This window comes from Triturus cristatus, chromosome 2_1 (assembly GCF_964204655.1).
Source record: "Triturus cristatus chromosome 2_1, aTriCri1.1, whole genome shotgun sequence".
NCBI lineage: Eukaryota > Metazoa > Chordata > Amphibia > Caudata > Salamandridae > Triturus > Triturus cristatus.
Genome location: NC_140581.1, coordinates 290,494,348 through 290,514,694, shown reverse-complemented (window position 1 = coordinate 290,514,694; position 20,347 = coordinate 290,494,348). Strand labels below are relative to the sequence as shown.

Below are 20,347 nucleotides of genomic sequence, written 5' to 3'. Positions count from 1 at the left end.
TGCAGGTATATTTAATTGCAAAGGTTACCTCAGGTACACGCATACCTACCTCATCAAACACAATACACACTACAGCTTGTTTATAGGTTACTGTGAGGAACAATTATTATAAACCTCTGAGATCAGGATGCAAATCACCTCTGAGATCATCAACAGGAGCACATATTAGGAGCACTTTAGGAACTTACAATACAGCTGAAGAGCAAAATCACACACATAATTAAGTATGTATTGGTAACCATATCAGTAGGGATAGGGGCAAGAATACATAAAAAGGAACATATTTAGTACTTGGTAGCTTAAAGAATAACTGGAAGATTGGCTAACAAGTGAACTTAACATTAATATCAAAAAATGCAACAAAGGGTTAAAAAAACACTGATGAGGAGTACGAATGTATACCTTTTCATCTATTACACTTGTTTTGTATTTCTCATCATGAAGGTATATCAACAAAAACATCGCCACAGAGTCCATAAATGTGTTCCACATCGTATAAAAGCGTATGTCCAGATCTCTTGTGCAACACTATGCTTTAATGTCACTCACAGCAGGTTCTCACTTTGAAAACCCCTTCAGCTGTCAATCAAAAAGTTGTGGCATGTAATCTTTTTGTTTCATGACACCCTTTTAACTGTTAGGAATTCTGAAGAAATACATTAGTCAGTGTCACTGCAGCTGCAGTCCTGCTTGAGGAGTGCATTCCTTGGTTCTCAAAAAAGGGAAAGAAAATTCCTCAGAAAGCTAAAGAACATGTGTAGACAATCTCCTTCTTTCTAAAATCGTGCTCAGTGTAGGCAGCCAAAAGAAATTTCCATAATCTCATGTCCATGTGTAAATCCTCTCATAGAAAAATATATTTTGGACTCTGCTGATAATCACCCAAAACGCCTCTTTGAGGTTGTTAATTAGGTCAATGACCACACCACTACCAGATTACCGGGCATGCCTTAATCTAAATGTGAAGACTGGGAGAAATGATTTGCTGAAAAGGTAACATTCGCTGAACTCTCCTTTCCTGCAATCACTGATCATCAAACAGGCAAACTGGTCTTACTTTATTATTATTACCTTGCAGCCTTAGCTTCTCTAAATCATTACCATAGTCAAACTGTCAAACCTCTTTACCGCAGCAGCTGCTGGTACCATTTGGGGAGACATAGTAAATCATTTGTTACAATATTAGACCTCCTTGGTTAACTCTTCGCTTACACAATGTGTATTTCCAGACTGTTTGAAAACTGGTTAAGTCTCACCTCTTTTGAGAAACCCTCCGCTGACACCCATGACCTCAACAACTTCTGCCTGGTATGAGGTCTATCTTTACTGCGGAAGATGATTGAAAGTTGTGTTGCCCCCCACCTTTGTTTCCACCTCTAATTGAACAATGCCCTGGACACTTTTCAGCCTGGATTCAGACAAGGCTGTAACACTCAGATTGCACTTCTGCTAGTTGTGGATGAAGCATCCCATTTCCTAGATTCCAACGAGTCCTGCTAACTTGTGCTTATGGAGCTCTCAACTTTACTTGATATGGTCAACCATATCTCCCTGATCAACATTCTGAAGAATTGCTTGGGCATTGAAGGAGTGTTGTGAAATTGGTTCTCCCCCATCTGTCAAACCGAATTTGAGCAGTTAAAACTAGCAACACATAATCTAGTAATGCCAGTCTGTAAGAAGGGGTTCCTCAAGGCTCCATTCTTTGGTTGACTTTTTAAAATCAGTATATAGAACCACTTATGGACAGCCTAAAAAAAACTCTGGGCTACTGTGTCATCAATAAACTGATGATACCCAGATTTACCTAAAAGCCATGTCCCCATCTGACAATGATTCGCTCTTTAAAACTCTCGAAAATGTTCAAAGGTGGATGTCAACTGATCACCAGAAACATAACCCCATAGAAACTGTGTTTCTGTTACTCTCACCTAAAAAGGTCAGTCTGCAAATACAATCTTGCATCGATTTCTGTATTCTTCTCGATTGCAAGACAGTTATCTTGGATTAGGCTAAATCCCTGGGTATAATCCTCAACAGCAAGCTCAACCTCAAGATTTTGAGTTTGGCGGATGGGTTACTCCATCACAAACATAACAGATATCCTGTCCACCGTATTAAAAGTGCTTTACATCCTATGGCACTTGTAATGAGACAGACAAGATATTTGTCACCTTTGTGATGGAGTAACCCATCCACTAAACTCTGAATCAGGGCTTTACTCTTCGCTCAGCTTCCTGCTTGCCTTTCTTGAACGATATTATTTTTGTCTTTATTCACCTTGCATTGCAACCTAGTTTATTTCTGTTCTGACCCTGGCTATGGCTGGTATATTGATTTATGCTTGACTTGTTTATTTGTTAGGGTTTAATATTCATGTCTCCTTGTGGGTTCTTTTGTAAAGCGCCCAAACGCCCTTCAGCCAAGCTTGCACTATAAAAGCCAGATATATAAATACATACTTAAATAAATAAATGTATTTGCTTTCAAACCGGTTTAGATGAATGAAAGATTCTCAAGCAAACAACCTGTAGAGTATACTACCAGGATATCGCGGATGATGAAATTGTCCTACAAAAATAGTCTGACATACAACCTTCTATAGGTGTGCTAAGCTCCTGCTGGAGGTTCATTTGTGAAAAAAAAGGGATTAGGAGTCCAAAGCTTTACTTAGGAGTCTACAGCCAGCACTGCCCAATGGCAGAGTTGCCGAAAACCAAGATTGCCCCTTGCAGCGGCTCCAATCATTCTACTTCTATCTCTTGCAGGGTTTCTGGGTCAGCACCACTCATATGTAAAGCCTTAAAAGTTTCCAAATGCAGCTTTACACAAATGCAAATATGATAACTCCCTGAGCCACCAAAGCTCCAGGGATTAGTCGTGCGTGTCTGTGTGTAGAAGCCATACGGTGGTGAAGCTGGACCATGTCCGCCGGCAGCCTAAAGCCCCATATCAATGCACTTGTTTGCAAAACTTTGTCCCTATATGCCTTATAAACATGGAGAGCGACATGTACAACTCAACTCTCAAATTAAAGGACATAACTTACTTTTGTAGCATCTAGAGACTCAAGACCTGGCTCTTTGATGGAGACACAGCGCCCAGAAACCCCTAGGGTGACAGTGTTGCGCTTTACGAATGCTGTTTGATTGGTTAATTGATTGACCTTCAAATATAGAACAAACTGATGACCTCCCGTCGCCCTAGACCTTCCAACATATACATGTACCAAGTATAATATTCCCTACTGTACCACCGAGGCCTATTGTACTGCTCCTACAGTATGGTAATGCTATTACTGATGCTTGTTTCTTTGTTTTCATTAATAAAAAATATTTTACAAAAAAAAATATATAGAACAAACTGATATATTAACTTTATAAATCATAATACATAATTGTCATATATAAAACACATCATTCTTGATTTTTGCTTTTTAATATTAGTTGTAATCAGACGTACATTATAGCAGCTTATTACATTGCAGTGATCGATACATACAGACAAATACAAAGTGTGTAGATATGACATCAAGCCTCTGGTGTTACAGCTACAGACTTAAGTAGTTTAGGATAAAAATACCACAGAAAAACCAAGCGAAACATGTTTTCGTTCAAAATAAACATGGGATCACACAATGGCATGTGCAAGATTGCTTTTCACCCACTGTTGCAGTCAGAACCTTTGCGCAAGACATACACGAACCCTTACGGGAACGGTACAAACGGCAGAATTTTGTGACTAATATACAACCATAATGACATCCAAAGAAATGCCCATTTTTTCTGCATTTATCGACACCCTGTGGCTGAACGGAAATAAGTGACACATCAAAGATATTGAAATGTCACACATGGACACACTGGGAATGTATACATGCCATTTTAAGCAGAATGAAGCCTCGCCAGCCATGTGTGCATAAATGCTGTTTTCGTTCTGGTGGTGGAGGCAGGAAGCAGACAAAATACCCTCTGACTGGGCTTTGGGTGGTGGTGTGCCATGGCCTATCACGTGCCTGTGCATTGTGCATGGTTGATCACTTTCACAATGAAGCGGCTTGGCACTGGTGTTAACTGTCACAGCAGAAGGATGGGCTGACGCTCCATGCTTCAGCAGGGCTGTGCGTATGCACCTGGAATCTGCAGCCTGCTGTTTTTGTGTTGGTTTTAGGAGCCAGGTTGGAGATGAGGTGGTCCACCCCCCGCATATTGTGCAGCATGCACACCTGCCTTGCCACTTAAAGAGAGAGGGGCGCTTGGACGGACTAGTTCCATGCTACAGTGGCCTCAAAAAGAACTGACTTACTAAGTCAGCAGAGGCAGGCAGGGAATGATGTGCCGCCTACCCCAGGCCTCTCAGTGATTCAGCCATTGGGGTGGCTCTGGTGGGCAAAGGCAGGCCGATGCCACAGCTCCCTCCGGCAACGATGGAGGTTGAGTGACAGGCTGGCTGGTCTCGAGAGTCCTTGAGAAAAAAAGATGAGAAGCTTGATTAATGTTACTGGTTGTTTGTGTGTTGCAACCCAACATCAGAAAGAGACCTGGTACTCAAGAAAGAGCGCTCGGCACCAGCCAACACCTGAGCAATTTAAGAGCTATCACATGCCATCTTCTCACTTAGCATAGGTTTTCACTATAACCAACAGTCTTGGACAGTCATATACAACACAGCAGCACTTTCATTGCACCATTTTCGGCAACCCCATTTTGTACTGTGTCTCATTTTAAGCCCTCAGCTGCTGACAGCTTTAGCTGCTTGTTGGAGACCTATTGTTGCCAATACATTACATGTGCATAGTGTGGGCTTTGGATCAGAAGCACCTTCATGATTGGATGGCTTTGTTGTCTATTTCGATTCCCTCCTCCTGAGTCTATGCCTTTCCTCCCTACTCTTGTGTTTGTCCCGCCCAGTTCTCACACTGTTTTCAATGGTTGGTGTTTGTTTCTATTGCTGTTGGTGTTTCCTTTTATTGCTGAATGCAGTGCATGCGAAGGAGTATGTTGTCTCCCTCTCTCTGCTCCTGTTCCCTCTCTCTTGTTTGCTCCATCTCCTATTTATCTTATTTAACCCCGTACATACTCTTTCCTACTCCCCACACAGTTTTCTTTGCCCCTTCCTAATCTCTAATTCTGTTTTCCTGCCACGCCACTCACAGGCATCCATCTTAAAATGCATTTTTGTGGACACATGCGTAGTGTGCATCTTTTGAATGCATTTTCTATTTTTAGAAATCCCAAAGACTGCAGCCATCCTTAAGTGGGATTTGTCAAAATAAATGAAAATGCTTTCAAAGCTAGGCCACATTATATTTAATGTTTGGGAATTGCGTTGAAATGTCAGCCGCAGATTCAAGAGCCTTGGCTGTGGGTTTTTCCAGTGCTGGTTGAATCTAACAAAGCTTTTGGAAAATCTGGGCCTCCTTATTCTTTAAAGAAAAAAAACAATTGATGGACAGAATGCATAACAATGTCATACATTCACCCCAGTACAGAGATCTGGGCCTAAATCCATTGTTTTCTTGCTCACCATGCCATTCCAGTTTGAACCCAGCCATATGCAAATCAGTCTTGACCCTGCACCCAATGGGAACAGTTCAGCCCGAACTGCCAGACCAGGTCCTGTCTGGACTGGAAACAAGCATCCTAGGACCGGTTTCGGGGTTTCACCCCTCATCAGCCAGGATAGTTTGACTCCAGTGGCATGGAGAGCACGGGGCCAACGTCTGGGAAAACCCGTCCAACTCGGGGTGACAAATGCAAAAAGAACAATTGATGGACAGAATGCAGAACAATGTCATACATGCTCACTACACCACTGGATTCAAGCTAGCCTGGCTGATGAAGGGTGATGCCCTGAAACCGGTCCCAGGATGCTTGTTTCCAGTCCAGGGAAGACCTGGCTTGGCAGTTCGGGCTGGACTGTTCCCACAAGGAACAGGGTCAAGACTGATTTGCATATGGCTAGGTCCAAACTGGGGTGGTGTGGTGAGCAAAAGAAGGATGGATTAAAACCAGATCCTTGAGATTTGGGGTGAATGTTTGCATTGTCCAGCATTCCGTCCGTCAATTGTTTCTTTTGCATATGTCTCCTTAGTCTTTAGCCATATTTCTCCTCAGTGTGCGCACAGTGTACTCTTAATGACTAGCTCGCATTAACCTGTGTTGTTTGGCTACACACGTTTAGCTCACATGAATTAGCATTCCATTAGTCGTAGCTATGGTTTCAGACCTGATATGTATTTGTTAATCGGAGGATGTATAAAAGCCATCTAAACAGGCCGAAATGCACATAAAAAACTGCAAGACTGTGAACTGGACGTTCTAGAACGTATGTGAGTCAGGGGAGTAAGCTCGTTGGATAGAAGTCTGCCGTTTCACGTGCAGGTCAGACTTTTATTGTTTTGGGCGGCATTGAACCCAGTGGGGGGCCATTTCGATGTCCAAATCATACGGTTGTCTAATGTAGCAAAAGTGTAAGATGTACCAGCATAGAATACAAAGGCTGAAACCTAATAATAGCACGTTCTGGCACGAGCACCGGCACATGTTCTGTAAACCCAATGTTGGGTAAATGGCCCTCTACCGTCTGACATCGTAATGGAACCATAGGCCTAGAGTCGGCAGCACTGCACCTTTTATGGTTTGTATATTGGGGTTCCACCGTAGATAAAAAGACCTTCTGTTTCCGACTTAATAAGTTCTGTTTGCTGGCGACAAAACGGAGTGAAAGTCTCGCTTGTGGCTTATGGCCATTTGCCAAGGACGTTTGTTATTTTTAAGGGAGAACCTACCTTGCTTGATATGCAAATATTTTACAGTTCTACAGACGTCACGTACTTGCCCCTCAGGCTTCAAAGTCTTACATTTGAAAGTTTACACTTCCGCATTTGAAATTTACAATCAGTTCAAGTCCAACAAAACCCTTCCTTGTCAGTGCACGAGAGCTCTCTTATCCCCCCCCCGAGGCCCACCCCACATGAAAAGCAGCCGTATCGCGCTTATCAACTCAGTCTTTCCTCTCTTATTACACCGCTCCTTAATAACTACAATTCGCCACTTAACTGGTTGTTTCCCTCTTGCTGGAACTCGCAAAAGGGTCTCTGTGGTGAGGCGCTGAGTTTGCTGTGGCCTGATTTGTTTATCCCCCCATGTTGTTTGGGGGTTACATTAGATTGACTCCGCCCCTTCTGACCTCTCCGGATGCCATCCTATGGTATTGTGCAGAAGGTTGCCTTTGCTACCTCGTGTTTTTGGCTTACCGGTCAGTCAGGGTCGTGGGGTTGTTAGTTTGTGGCTGTTACGATGAAGCCATCAAAGGCTGGGGTCTGGTGGTTCTGTGGACTGATGCGTCCACTCCAGTGCCTAGCGTTTCACCCCATGGCCACAGGTTCACCTATCAATAAGCCCACATAGCGTTTCATCCTTCTGATTTAACGAGTTCCTTTGAGCTATGTCACTATGAACACTTTTCTAGCAGTGTCCTCTTGCCCCAAGGGGTGAATGTGCAATTTCTTTGGGCAATGTTAATGGCTGCGATGGTGGCAGGCTTTTAGGCCTAGGCATCCACCACCTGCAAGAACAAGCTCATCACAATTATTGGCAGTGGAAAGCATTGGGGCCCCAGATGGGATGTGTTTGACCTTATGGGGTTCATGGGGCGGTAGCACGGAGGTGGTCCGGAGGGGTCCTTTTGTTCAAGGCTCTGCTATGGCTGATCTGCCGAGGCATCTTAGTGGACTCTGGTCTACCCTCATCTTGCGCATCGGCCCCTTGCCTTGTTGCCTGGCTGTTTGTCTCTCCTTCTTTCACTTTGCGTAGGAGGTGCGTGGGAACTGTCATGTTCTGGTTCTCCCCACTGGTAGTCCTCCCTGCACCCCCTCACTCTGCTGAGGCTGTTTTTGTATGTTTTGTTTCCTCATTTCGATTGGATTGTGCCTGAGTGTGTGCCCTTCCATTCTGCTGTTTGGGCAGAGGCTGGCGGATTGGTGGACTTATGCAACCCCTGTAACGGCCTGTATTTGGCTCTGGGTCCCAGGATCTTATCCCGGCGGGTCCCCTCAGCCTTTTCAGGTCTCGCCTAGCGACGCAGCGCATGCGGTGCTCGCCTTGGCGAGATCTAGTGTCGTCGGTTTTTCATCGGAAGGGATTTTCAGGACAACGCGCCATGGCACGCTTTCACTTTCCCTCCCTCTCCTCCATGAGGCGGACAGGACATGTTTTCGCTCAGCCTGTTTAGTTAAACAATAGGGCTGCTAACGCTGCAGCAGCCCGCTCGCCTGAGGCAGAGAGAGGAGCATCCAGGTGCCGCGTTTGTCCAGAGGAGGCGGGCCCTGCTAGCCTCTGCCTGCGACGCGCAACGAGTCCGAATGCCTGCAGGCGCCATCTGTGAAATGTGGGCTTTGGTCGCGACTTCCCCGCTTCAACAAATCACATGATTCTTCGCAAATAATTTCAAATGTTGCACTAATATGACATAGTTTAGCCACAGGTGGCATTGGGGGGTCATTGCATGGTAAGGTGGTGGTGGTCACATTTGAGATGCATGAGTGAGTGCGGCAAATCAGGTGTAGAGCGTAGTATTCAGCACAAGACACCAGTAGCGTCATAGTCATCATCCAGATAAATATATGCAACGACGGATACCAAGGCAGCAAGGCGTTATCAAAAAGAGAATGGGCGATATTTCGAACAAGTTAAGAGTAAATATTGTATAGAATTTCGATCATGAATGGGGCTATTTTTTTTTTTTTGCAGCTGAACTGAGTCTGTGTGATTGTTGGTAGTTACATAACTTATCCTTTGCCGCTCGATAAGAGTGCCTTCCCACAGAATCGACCAAAGGTACGCTTTTTTCAAGAGTGACACTCCTGTGTTCCAATGGTGTTCACCAGCAGCTACAAATAAGGTCAACATTCTAAAGCCGGCACCTATAAAACCTGATTGAGTGGACTAAAGAGCAAGGACTCTCAAAAGTGTTAAACAAACACAGTTGCGTGTTGTTGATTCGTTCTGGCCTCTTAAGTTTTTTAGGTCGAGCCAGGGCAGCGCTCCTCAGACTATTGAGTCCCCTACCCCCTCCCGCCCAATTACGTCCCAAGACTGCAGTTCTGACAGACTATGTCAGAGAGCAACAACATTTCCACAAAATGTTTTTCTTCTTTCAATCCATTTCACAGGGGAATAAATGAAGGGGAGGAAAGAGAAGGTAAGAACAGTCACGGTTTTCCTTCAGCAAGTTTGAACGAGGGGGGACATGGGGCTCCAAGGACCACCTCACCTCTCCCGCCCCCTTTCACCTGAGCTGGCTAGACAGGACGTGGTGACAAGCGCCGTGCGGACTCAACTACCCCACGCCCAGCTCTCTGCCCACCTGCCAACATGCATTTGAATCTCGCATTTGCAAGAGTTTAAGCAATTGGCATTGTAAATGACAATGTCTTTTATTTATGTTTTTAAAACTAACACGTAAATAAAAGGCATTGTCATTTACAATGCCAATAGCTTAAACTCTTGCAAATGCGAGACCTATTGCATTGCAAATGCTTGTTATTCTTCTGTGGTCAATTTTTTTAGTCCCATTGTATTGGGTTGCGATACACTTCTGTTCTTTCGCACCAAAGTGCCCTTCTGGGTGTGTGTGCGCTTACACTACAAGTTATGTTGTACGTGTGCTGTCGCATGTATGGCAGTTGGTGGACAAATTCCTTTTTCCCTTGATTTCAGTCACGACATTCTCCTGTGGACGTATTTTCAGCTGTTTTTACAATCGGTGGCATCTCCAACATTGGATGCACTCGCTCACCAGGTTTGGCATGACGTGTAGTGGTGGCTGTACCCATCTGTCGGGGTCAAGTCGTGTTTATTCCAATGGATGCCCATGTGCCATGGTTCTTTAGTGTGTTTTCATGGGGGGTTGTTAGTTTCCTTCTTTTTTGTTCGATCCCAGATACAGAGCATGAGTCTGCGGATCAGCTCAGTCTACAGTGTACTTACAACTACTGTGAAGTGCTTCGTCGCGTGCCTCGTCCTGGTGGATACCTGCCCTTTGTATTCCCATCCATCTGGCTGGTCTGCTGTTTCTTCATTTTTCTGGGGGCTCACGCTACTGTAATTTCCAGTCCTTCTTTTTCTGCTTTTTGTAGATGCCATCGGTTTTTACAACCCTCTTGGCCCCGCTGGCTCTGATGTTCATCAGGACTCTCTCCCGTCTGTTCCACCATATATCCTGGGTTCTCTCCCAACCTTGGGTGTCTGCTCGTCTCTGATGCCAATTCTGGGAGAGATGGCCTCTGCACTGTGGTCTGTCCGTGGCCCGTCTCCATTTGTTCCCTGGTTTCCCTGGCTAGGTCTGTTTGCCCGGACAGAATTTGCTCTTCTTATTCTGTTTGCAGCCTGATTCCCTCATGGTTAGACCTGGGTGTTCAATGCTTTCCTCATCCCATGGCCCTTGCTTTCCCGGGTCCTTAGGGGATTTGGGTGGTTCTGGTAGCGGTTCTTCTGATTGTTCCGTACTGGTCTTAAGACCGTGGTTTCCCCTTCTCAAGGGTTTGACTGCTTGTCTGCATTCATGAGTTCCCATACACCCATCTTTTCTGCTTGGTCCTTTTTTTAGCCCGTGCCCTCTCCTGCGCTTCAGGCTGGGAGTTTGGCTCTTGTGAGGTTGTCCCTTTTGGCTAGGGGTTGTTTGCTTGCAGTAACTCAGAAAAACCGGTTCTCTCATGGATCTTCGACCATGGTGTCATCATTGGTGGAGCTTTGGTTTTTGGTGTTGGGGAATGGATTTGTCTCCTGTTTCCTGTGAGGTTTTCTATTGAGCCTACTGACTTCCCTTCTCAGTGGCCTGTGGGTCTCCATTCTGGCCTTCAGGGGCTCCATTATATCTGCATTCTCTTTGTTTGTGGCTCACTTTCTGCAGAGTTTTTTTGCTTCTGAGTCCTGTCCCCTCCTCTGTGGTCCCTGCATGGGTCTTCCATTGGTGCCTCTGGCATTGCCTGGTCCTACTTTGCAACCCTGGTTTCTGTTGGTCTTGAGGAATTTGTCCTTCTGGTGTTTTTTCCTGCCACATCTTCTCCGGAGGTTCCATTAGGGAATTGTAAGTGCACTACTCACCCATGAGGGTCTCAAGGCGCTGAGGGGGGGGGTCCGCAGATCTGTTTCACTGAAGAGCCATGACTTGAGGGTCTTCCTGAAGTTGTTCAGGGAGGGGGCGGGTCTGATGTCTGCCGGTAGCTCGTTCCAGGTCTTGGCTGCAATGTGAGAGAAGGATCTTCCGCCTGCTCTGGCTCTGTGGATGCGCGGGGTTTCGGCCAGTGCGAGGTTTGAAGATCAGAGGTTTTTTTTGGGTACGTGGAAGTTGATTCTGTCATTGAGGTATTTGGGTCCGTTGTTGTGTAGGCATTTAGGCGTGAGTGAGGATTTTGAAAGTGACTCTGTTCTCCACGGGGAGCCAGTGGAGACTTCTTAGGTGTTGACTGATGTGTTCGTGTTGGGGGATGTCGAGGACGAGTCTGGCGGTGGTGTTCTGTATTGTATGGAGTTTGTGGAGTAGGGACTTGTTGATGCCATAGTCCAGTCTGCTGGTGATGAGTGCACGGGTGACTGTCTTCCTTGACTCAGGGGGGATCCACTTGAAGGTCTTGCGGAGGATGCAGAGGGTGTTGAAGCAGCTGGAGGTGACGGCGTTGACCTGTCGGTTCATGGTGAGTGATGAGTTGGGTACGATGCCAAGGTTCTTGGCATGGTCTAAGGGGGTAGGTGGGCTTCCGAGGGCGGTCGGCCACCAGGTGCTGTCCCATGCAGAAGGGGCAGTACCAAAGACGAGGACTTCTATCTTCTCGGCGTTGAGCTCCAGGCAGCTGTTGGTCATCCAGACTGAGGCATCTTGCATTCCTTTCTGGAAGTTGAGTTTGGCAGTGGTGGGGTCTTTGGTGAGGGAGAGGATGAGCTGGGTGTCGTCGGTGTAGGATACAATGTTGAGGCTGTGTTGTCGGACGATGGCTGCGAGGGGGGCCATGTAGATGTTGAAGAGAGTGGGGTTCAGGGATGAACCCTGTGGGACTCCACAGGTGATTTTCGTGGGGTTGGAGAGGAAGGGTGGGAGTATGATCCTTTGGCTTCTTCCGGTGAGAAATGATCAGATCCAGTCCAGGGCTGTTCCTTGTATGCCTGCGTTGTGTAGTCTGGCGACTAGTGTGCGGTGGAGGTTGTGGTTATCCATTCTCTGGATGAGTTGTAGGCCTTTTGCCTCTGCTTGAATTTCCTGTGAATTTAGGCAATGGCTTCCTGTGGTCTCTCTGGGTGGGGTCTTGTACCCTCTTCGTCCCTTTTGACTCATTGGGTGTTGTTTTTCTCATCCTTGGCATTGTTTCAGGGTGTGTCACTGTGTGCCATTTGTACTGCTCCTTCGTGGGCTTTCCCCCACACTTTGGTTTCCCACAACCGTCTTAGGTTGGGGATGGCTGTGTCCACCAGTTTGGAGCTCATGTTTTGTCAGCTGTACATGATCTGGGTTTTGTGCTATTTTTTGTATTGCCTGTTGCGTCATCCTTGGTTTCGGTGTGGATCAATCACTATGTGCTTGGGTATGTGCTCATGTGTAAGGAATGGGATGGGAAGGGAAAGGAGATAATGCCCAGTTACTCCCCCGATAATCTTCATTACTCTGAGTCTTGGTCTTCCCATTCCTTTCCTGCGCCCATCCCTCCCTCCCTCCCTCCCTGGTTTCTGTTTATGGTGACTGTTTTTTGTTTTTCTTTCTTATGAGTTTCTTTGGTAATCTCAGGATTTGTCTTAGTGATGTGCTTCCCGCTTCATGCAGGCTGGGTAGACAGTGCCATTTTGGGGGAAGTATTTTGACCTCAGCTAGGTAATAGTTTCTGTCGATCAGACCAACTGCTCATGCGTAAGGAAGGGACCAGGAAGATATAACTCGCAGTAATGAAGATTACCGGTGAGTAACCGGGCATTCATATTCTGACTGCACTTGCTGTAGGGCCTAGTGTGTTAGAGAAACGTACACTGCTGCCCCCTGACCATGGGTTGTGTGTGATAGCAAATATTAACTCCAAGTGACTATATAAAGAATTGTGCACCAGTGTTTGTTTGTAAATTAGGATGATGTGGACGTTTAGTTATAACTGTTTCAATATAATTTCGTCATACCTTCAGGTATATCCTGGTAACTGCTGTTATTTCCTTTGAAGTGAACTATGGTCAACGTAAAACATGCATTTTAAATTCTTGCAGATAACACACATAGATAACCTGTGCTATAATTTTAAGGGGTTAATTAGTGAAAGTGCAAGATGAAGTCAAATGGCGTAGCTATGCATGATTTCTCTGTTGTTAATAGCAGTTGCAAATTTATTTTTGCTCATATTTGGCTAGCTTTGGATGTAAAGTACTCATGTAATGCATTCACAGCCCCTTCCTTTCATGCTATGTTCTGCATATTTGTATAGCGGATTATCACATGCTAGATTATCATGGCACTGAGCAGTTGTGTGTGCCTACCCTTGCCCATGGCATGGCGGTTATTTGAATAGCCAGGTCTTTAGCTTCTTGTCGAATTCAAGATGAGAAGAGGACACTCTGATGTGTAGTGGGAGTCACTCCCCCCTTTAGAAGCATTGTAAGAGAAGGCCTGTCCTCCGGACCTGGTTCTTTGTATGTGTGGGTGTGTGAGTAGAAGTACCGCAGAGTGGAGGTGTCTGGGTGGTTGTGGAAGGAGATGGGATTATTCAGGTAGATGGAGCCTAAGTTGTGTAGTGTCTTGAACGTGTGAGTTAGTGATTTGAAATGGGTGCATTGATGTATTGGAGCTCCCTGAGGTGTGTGTGGTGTGAGTTCTCTATTGAGGGTTGAGTATGAGTCTGGCTGCAGTGCTCTGAATGGTTTGTAGTTTTCTGGTGAGTTGGTTGGTTATACCGGCATAGAGGGTGTTTCTGTAATGTAAGTTGCTGGTGAATAGGGCGTTAGTGATGTGTTTTTCTTGTGTTGAGCCATATGAAGATTTCCTCAGCATCTACAGGGTGGAAACAGGATGCAGTAACAACGTTGACTTGTGTGAACATGTCTAGTGTGCTGTCAATGATGATTCCGATGCTCTGGTCAACGGTGTGGGACCGAGCTCAGCCAGCCACCAATTGGAGCCGATGACAAGATCTTCATGCCGAAGATGACTACTTCTGTCTTGTCAGTGTTGAGCTTGAGACAGTATGCTTTCATCGAGTTAGCAATTTCAGTCATGCATGCAGTGAACTTGTTCCTTCTGTTGGAGGTCTTGTCTGAGAGGCAAAGGAGAGGCTGTTGATGTTGTATGGGCGGATGACGTTGGCCAGAGTGATCATGTTAGAATTTAAGAGGATGGGGTTAAGGGATAAACCTTGAGATACTCCACAGATGAGTTTGTGGGCTTCCAAGGAGTACATTGCCATGCTGACAGCTTGTGTTCTGTCTGCTAAGAAGGAGCAGATCTAGTGAAAGGTGGGCCCTCGGATGCCAATCCCATGCAGGCGTCTGATGAGGATGAGTTGAGGGATGGTGTCAAAAGCCTCAGAGAGGTCAAGAAGGATGAGGGCCAATGTTTCTCCTTTATTGGACCATGATGATGTCACCTGTAACAATAATGAGTGCTATTTCTATACTGTATGTGCCTGAAACAGAACTGCATTGCGTCAAGGCACTGGTGGATTCTGAGTTGATGAGCTTCTTTAGTGCCTTGGCCGTATATAGTAGGAGGGAGATCGGTCTGCATTTGTCGAGCGTGACTGAGTCAGAAGATAGTTTCCTGATCAGGGTAGTAACAGTGGTGTGTTTTCAGGTTTCGGGGAATTTAGCTGAGTCGATGGATCAATTGAGATTGGGTGTTAGAGCTTTGCTGATTGGAAAAAGCCTTTGGTGAAGGTGTGGTAGGGGCAGATAGGGCCACAGAGTAGATAGACTTTGTGGTATGGACTTCATGGTAGCAGCAGTTTCTTCAGTGGTGATGGCGGGTCACAAAGTCAGGGTTCGTCATTTGGCTGCAATGGAAAGTTGAGTTGCCAGGGTGATGGAGTCCGGTTGAGGGTCGAAGTTGCTTTATATGGAGGTGATTTTGTAACAGAAGAATTCAGAGAGCTTGTTGTAGAGGTCTTGGGAGGTGGTGACATTACTGGACAGTGGCGTAGTGAACTCTTTGACAATGGCAAAGATCTACCTGCTGCTTTTCATGCTGGTGTTGATGCAGTCTGCAATAGTTTTGCTCTTGGTATTTCAGATCTGCTGGTGGTATTGTTTTAGGGCGGATTGGAAGACAGACATTTTTGCCTGAATAGCTTGGCTTATTCTCCACTTGCATTCCAGTTGCTAGCATTAGTGTTTCAACATCCTAAGTTCATCTGTATACCAGCTGGCGTGGTCAGACTTCTGCCTCTGGGTGGGTTGCACTTGGGGGGATCAGGGTGTTGGTGCATGCCTTGATCTAGCTGTTGAACTTTCTGATGGCTTTCAGCATGGTGCTGGTTTGCTCGGGTCAGTATGCAGAGAGGGTGGAAGCCCAGAGCCCAGTCCTTTTCAGTGATATTTTTCAAGCTGCCGCAAGTGGGTCCAGTGGTGGTAGATCTGTGATGGTGCAGGACTGGAATGCTGAAGCTGAAGAAGGCATGGTCTGTCCAGGTCTTAAGCAGGTACATAGCCCACCCCTCCCAACCCAGCCCGGGCTTACTTGTCCCTAGTCCTCCAGCCTGGCTAGGCCCTTCCGGATTTTGCTCATGCACCCGAGACTGCCACCTCAATCCGCTTCTGTTTGCTTTCTCTCGCTTTCTTGACATCTTTCCGTCGGTCTCTCCCTCTCTCAACCTCTCTCTTCTCCTCACTCTCGCTGTGTCTATGCCCATTGTTTTCACTCTCTTTAGTGCCTCTGGCCATTGTTTTTCGCTCTCGTTTGTGTCTTGTCCATTGTTTTCTGCTCCTTTGTTTGCAGTCCATTATTTTCTGCTCCTTTGTTTGCACCCCTTCTTTGTGACTGCTACCATGTTTGTGCCCATTACTTTCTGTCTTTTTGCTCCTCTGCACTTTTTATTGTGACCATTATTTTGTTTGTGTCTATAGTTTTTCTGTCTTTTGCTTTCTTCTCCCCTTATTTATCACTGTTCCTGTGTTTTTGTCAATTGTTTTCTGTTGTTTTGCTCTCTTCTACCACCGTAATTGATGACTTTTCCGATGTTCTGCCCATTGTTCTCTCTTGCTTTTGTTCTTGTGTGCCTCTTAGTTGTAATCTTTTCTCTGGTGTTGCTCGTTTGCGCTTCTTTTGCTCTGTCAGTGCTATTCTTTTTGCCCCTCTCTTGGCCTCATTTCCCGCTCTTTCTCCCCGAGCACGACTCACCTTTTCCCATCCCCCACTCTCTAGCATCCTTCACCCCTCTGTCCCACGCACCACCTCCTGCGCTTCATCCCCCTCCCAGGACCTACTTAATGGCGGCTGCAACACCAAAAGGCAAGCCTGTCTGCACTCATCCATAGCTGGACCGCGCCCCGTGCCAGGAACCCTGGTCCTCCCCCGACCCACTGATTCCACATAACACGGAGGGAGTCTTTACCTGCATCTCCTGCAAATTCTCATGCACTCTCCCACAATCTACTCCCACCAATCCTGCACCCATCACTCCACTCGCTCATACTCACACAAACCAGCCAGCCCCCACCCAGCACTCTACACTCGCTTGCAAGCTCGTTAACGTTGCTTACCAAACACGCCACAGAGATATGGGACATGCTGCACGACCATACCCTGGAATTGCTCTTCTTTACAGAAACATGGCTGAACCCAACCCCTGCAGTAGACAACACTACATCCAGGCCCGCCATCTACAAGATTCTCCACCAGCTACATGGAGCATTTCACGTTCAAGCTACGTATCACAGCGAACTTCACCCTGTGCAGACCCTTCCTCTATAGAGCGCCAGGACGCCGCACCAGTTTCGACACCAATATCACAGACTTCGTCACACCCCTCATCATCGACAGTAGCGCCTTCATCCTCATCAAAAACCTGACTGCACTGACCCAAACTCCATGGCCCTGCTAGAAAACCTCATCTAGCACATTACCGGCCCACGCACTCTGCCAGAAACCTATTGGACCCAATTTTTACCTCCTTCAGCAATATCAGAGTCAAAAAGCCATCACAGATGTAAATTCTAAACCTCTGCCCCCATATGGTTTAGTAACATGTTTGTCTTCTTTTTTGTTGTGTGGCTAATTTCTGCAGTTCAATGAAAGTTTTAAACCTTCCATACTCAGTCCCACAGGAGGAGATTCCAGATTAGATTGTAAAAGTGTTGATACTGCATGAACGTGTCCCTATATTCACTCTATGCCCTGCTTGTTGCCCCCATTTGAGTTTCACTAGAGGTGATTGCTTGTGCAGTTACTTCATTAATCATGCCTGGCATTCTTTTTTAGATCTGGCCAACTTTCAGTCGCCAATTGTTGTATTTATGAGTAAAATGTTACTAATGTGGTGAAACCTTTGCCCAGAAAGTTTTAACGTGTAAAAATTGCAGAATAATGAAGCAACACTGCCATTGAATGTGCCGCATGCCACAGAATAATGTGCCTCTTCATGCTGCATAACTTAGTCTGTCCTGACGCACAGTTTTGTCTTCACCTGATGCGTAAATCTATCGCCTGAGGATGAGCATCTCGAACTGGAAAGTATGCAGGGCAGAAGTTGTGGCCTTTTTGAGCAAAGGTAGCAATGTTGAACTGGAAGCTTGAATAAAACAGCTTCTTTATGGCCCTGCAATGGTCATGAATTTCAGAGGAAGAGGCAATTACAATCTACGAAAATGAATGAAATGAAATAAAAACCATATATATATATATTTTTGCACCAGCATCTTCGTGACATAAAGCATGATATTATTAACCGTTCTACACTTGAAATGAAAATAACAAAACCATTCTTTATTTGACAGCTTTGGCAATGGTGGAGAGATATATGATGATGTGGACGATGGTATGTATCACTGTTTACACTACTATCCATATGCAGGTACTTCATTTGGCACCAGATTTAAACACATACTTTTGAAAAAAGTGTGTGTGTGTGTGTGTGCGCTTGCTATGGCCGTGAAGATAAATGTGGCTAAATAACACATTATTTAGAGCGATTAAACTAAGATACACACATTCACACATGTATTACTACAGTTTAAAGGTAAAATTCGAGTTTATTACCCCAGTACAACAGCAGTGACTTAAGAATATATTTTTTACTGCTTCATAAATTGATGTACCAATTACTTTACAAATGGAAATCTAATTAAGACGGCATCTCTTGCGTGTAATTTTACCTTGCTTCACAAATTAACCCCCTGGCATCCTGATTTTGGTTAAATGCATGTGTTGCAACAAATGCCTTGGCATAACCCATATATGTAGATGTGCACATAATAGCATACTATTTATTGCTGAAGAAGGGAAGGGGCATCATGGCTACAGCGAGGCTTCGTGACTCCATGACTACCTCAAGGCTTCAACAGTCAAAATATATTCTGCATATCCGCATATATACTAACTATAGATGTTCATATATATATTCTATTAATTGAACCAAGCATCTTGCCTTGTGAGGCCCTCTGAAGGGCTTTAAATATGGATATAAAATACTGTAACGACGCAGAACCCACTGAAGGAGCAGGATTGGCTTACACTCGCCACACGTTCCAGCATGCACTGGGAGTTGAACTCACCTGTGAGGCCCGGTGAAGGGCGACAGAATTTATTAGCATGCAGATAAAGGTGTGCTTGAGAGCGTCTGCGAAGTTTCAAGATATCATATGATTAAGGAGCTGGAGGCTCCAAACGCATTAGGCACAGAAACTTATAGGAATGCAAAATGCCGGTTTCCTAAAGAATTTGGAGGAATTGGCTGCTGTGCGTCCTCACTTCAGGGCAAAATGGCAGTCACCAGTAGGTAGTTCTAGTTAGGAGCTAGTTTCCATAGGGAAATCATTTTTTGATGGGCCTATATCTTTGACGCCGGTGGATGAATCTTCACGAATTTGCAAAAAACATTCAATGCTCACTTCAGCTTCTGGCTGGAAAGTTTTGGGGTGCTCCGTCAAGCGGGGGCCAAGAAAAAGGGGGGTTCCCAAAGCACGTTTTCCCCATGTTAATTCCCATAGAGATTTTGAACATGACTGCAGCCCAAACCGCTGAACGGAACTACACCAAATTTGGTAAAAAGCTAGCTCTTGGTCCAGATACGTGCCTTTTGTAATTATTTGTTATTTTTTATATATTTTTGTTTAGCAGAAACATAGATTGACCTATTCGCTTATACACAAGATCATAATTATGCACCATTCATTTAAATATTAGAATCTACTTTGAAGAAAAACTATTGTGCTATCAAGGCTATCCATTCATTCATTTTCTAAAGTGCAATGTGCTACTGGAATTCAATCCTTCATATTCTATAATAGGCCTGATTTAAAACATTAAAACAATATAGAGTGTTAGAAATAAGATACTGTGTATTTATCTCAGATAAAGTGCCTTTTATCTGTCATCTTTCCCAATTTGCTCTAAATCTTAATAAAGTGCATTAACTCAAATTCTGGCCTTAGCATCAGAGCCATTCTAGAGCAATGTGCAATGTGCTTGAATAAATGAACCTAAAATACTTTGACACCTTTACCGACTTTCTATCTCATTCATATATTTCCATACGGAAATGTATCTTTTAGTAGCTTTGACCCTTTTCGCATAAGCTTCTTCAAATTTTCTTATTCAAATAATTTTTTCATACCATTCTAGGTATGTTGGTGCTTTTGTTATCCTCCAGTTCTGGAGAATCAGGGAACATGCCACCAGGGAAGTAATTACTACAAAAACGTCCTCCTCTCTCTTCATTGGCTAAGTTTGTCTCCCCCTTTGATTAACCAAAAAGTGCTATTTTCGCCTCAGGTTCCAGGCCACTGCAAGCCAAGGCTGAGTGTTGCGCAAACGTTCATCCAGAACTGTCTCAACATAAGGCATGTAAAACAAACATGAAGCCAGCCTCCCTTATCTAATCGCTGACAACGACAGCATTTATTCTCGACTTCTGCATGCATCTTGTGGAGCACTTTAGGATTGTAATATGCCATCCAGCGTGATAAAAATTACATTAATTTAAAATTTGCTGCTTGTAATGCCTTGCTGCCGTACTGCGAAATAGCTTGCCACTCAAGATCTGAGAAATTACATTGCGGTTCCTCTCAAAAAAATGATTTACCAAGAGAGATTCTCCTTGGCTCGATACCAATTTCCCATCCCTCTGAGCTTTGTTCTGAAGAGGGCGGCTAAAGCAGGAGTGGGT

The 20,347-nt window shown here is 45.1% G+C and overlaps 1 protein-coding gene across 4 annotated transcripts in view; it reads left to right on the top strand.

Moving 5' to 3' along the window:
* FYB1 (FYN binding protein 1) overlaps positions 1-20,347 on the top strand; it is a 667,308-nt gene that overhangs the window by 626,423 nt on the left and 20,538 nt on the right. For all 4 annotated transcript variants that reach the window (XM_085631140.1, XM_085631135.1, XM_085631137.1 and 1 more), the window contains one exon: positions 17,958-17,998. In XM_085631140.1, coding sequence (XP_085487266.1) covers positions 17,958-17,998 — 41 coding nt within the window. The remainder of the gene's footprint in view (positions 1-17,957; positions 17,999-20,347) is intronic.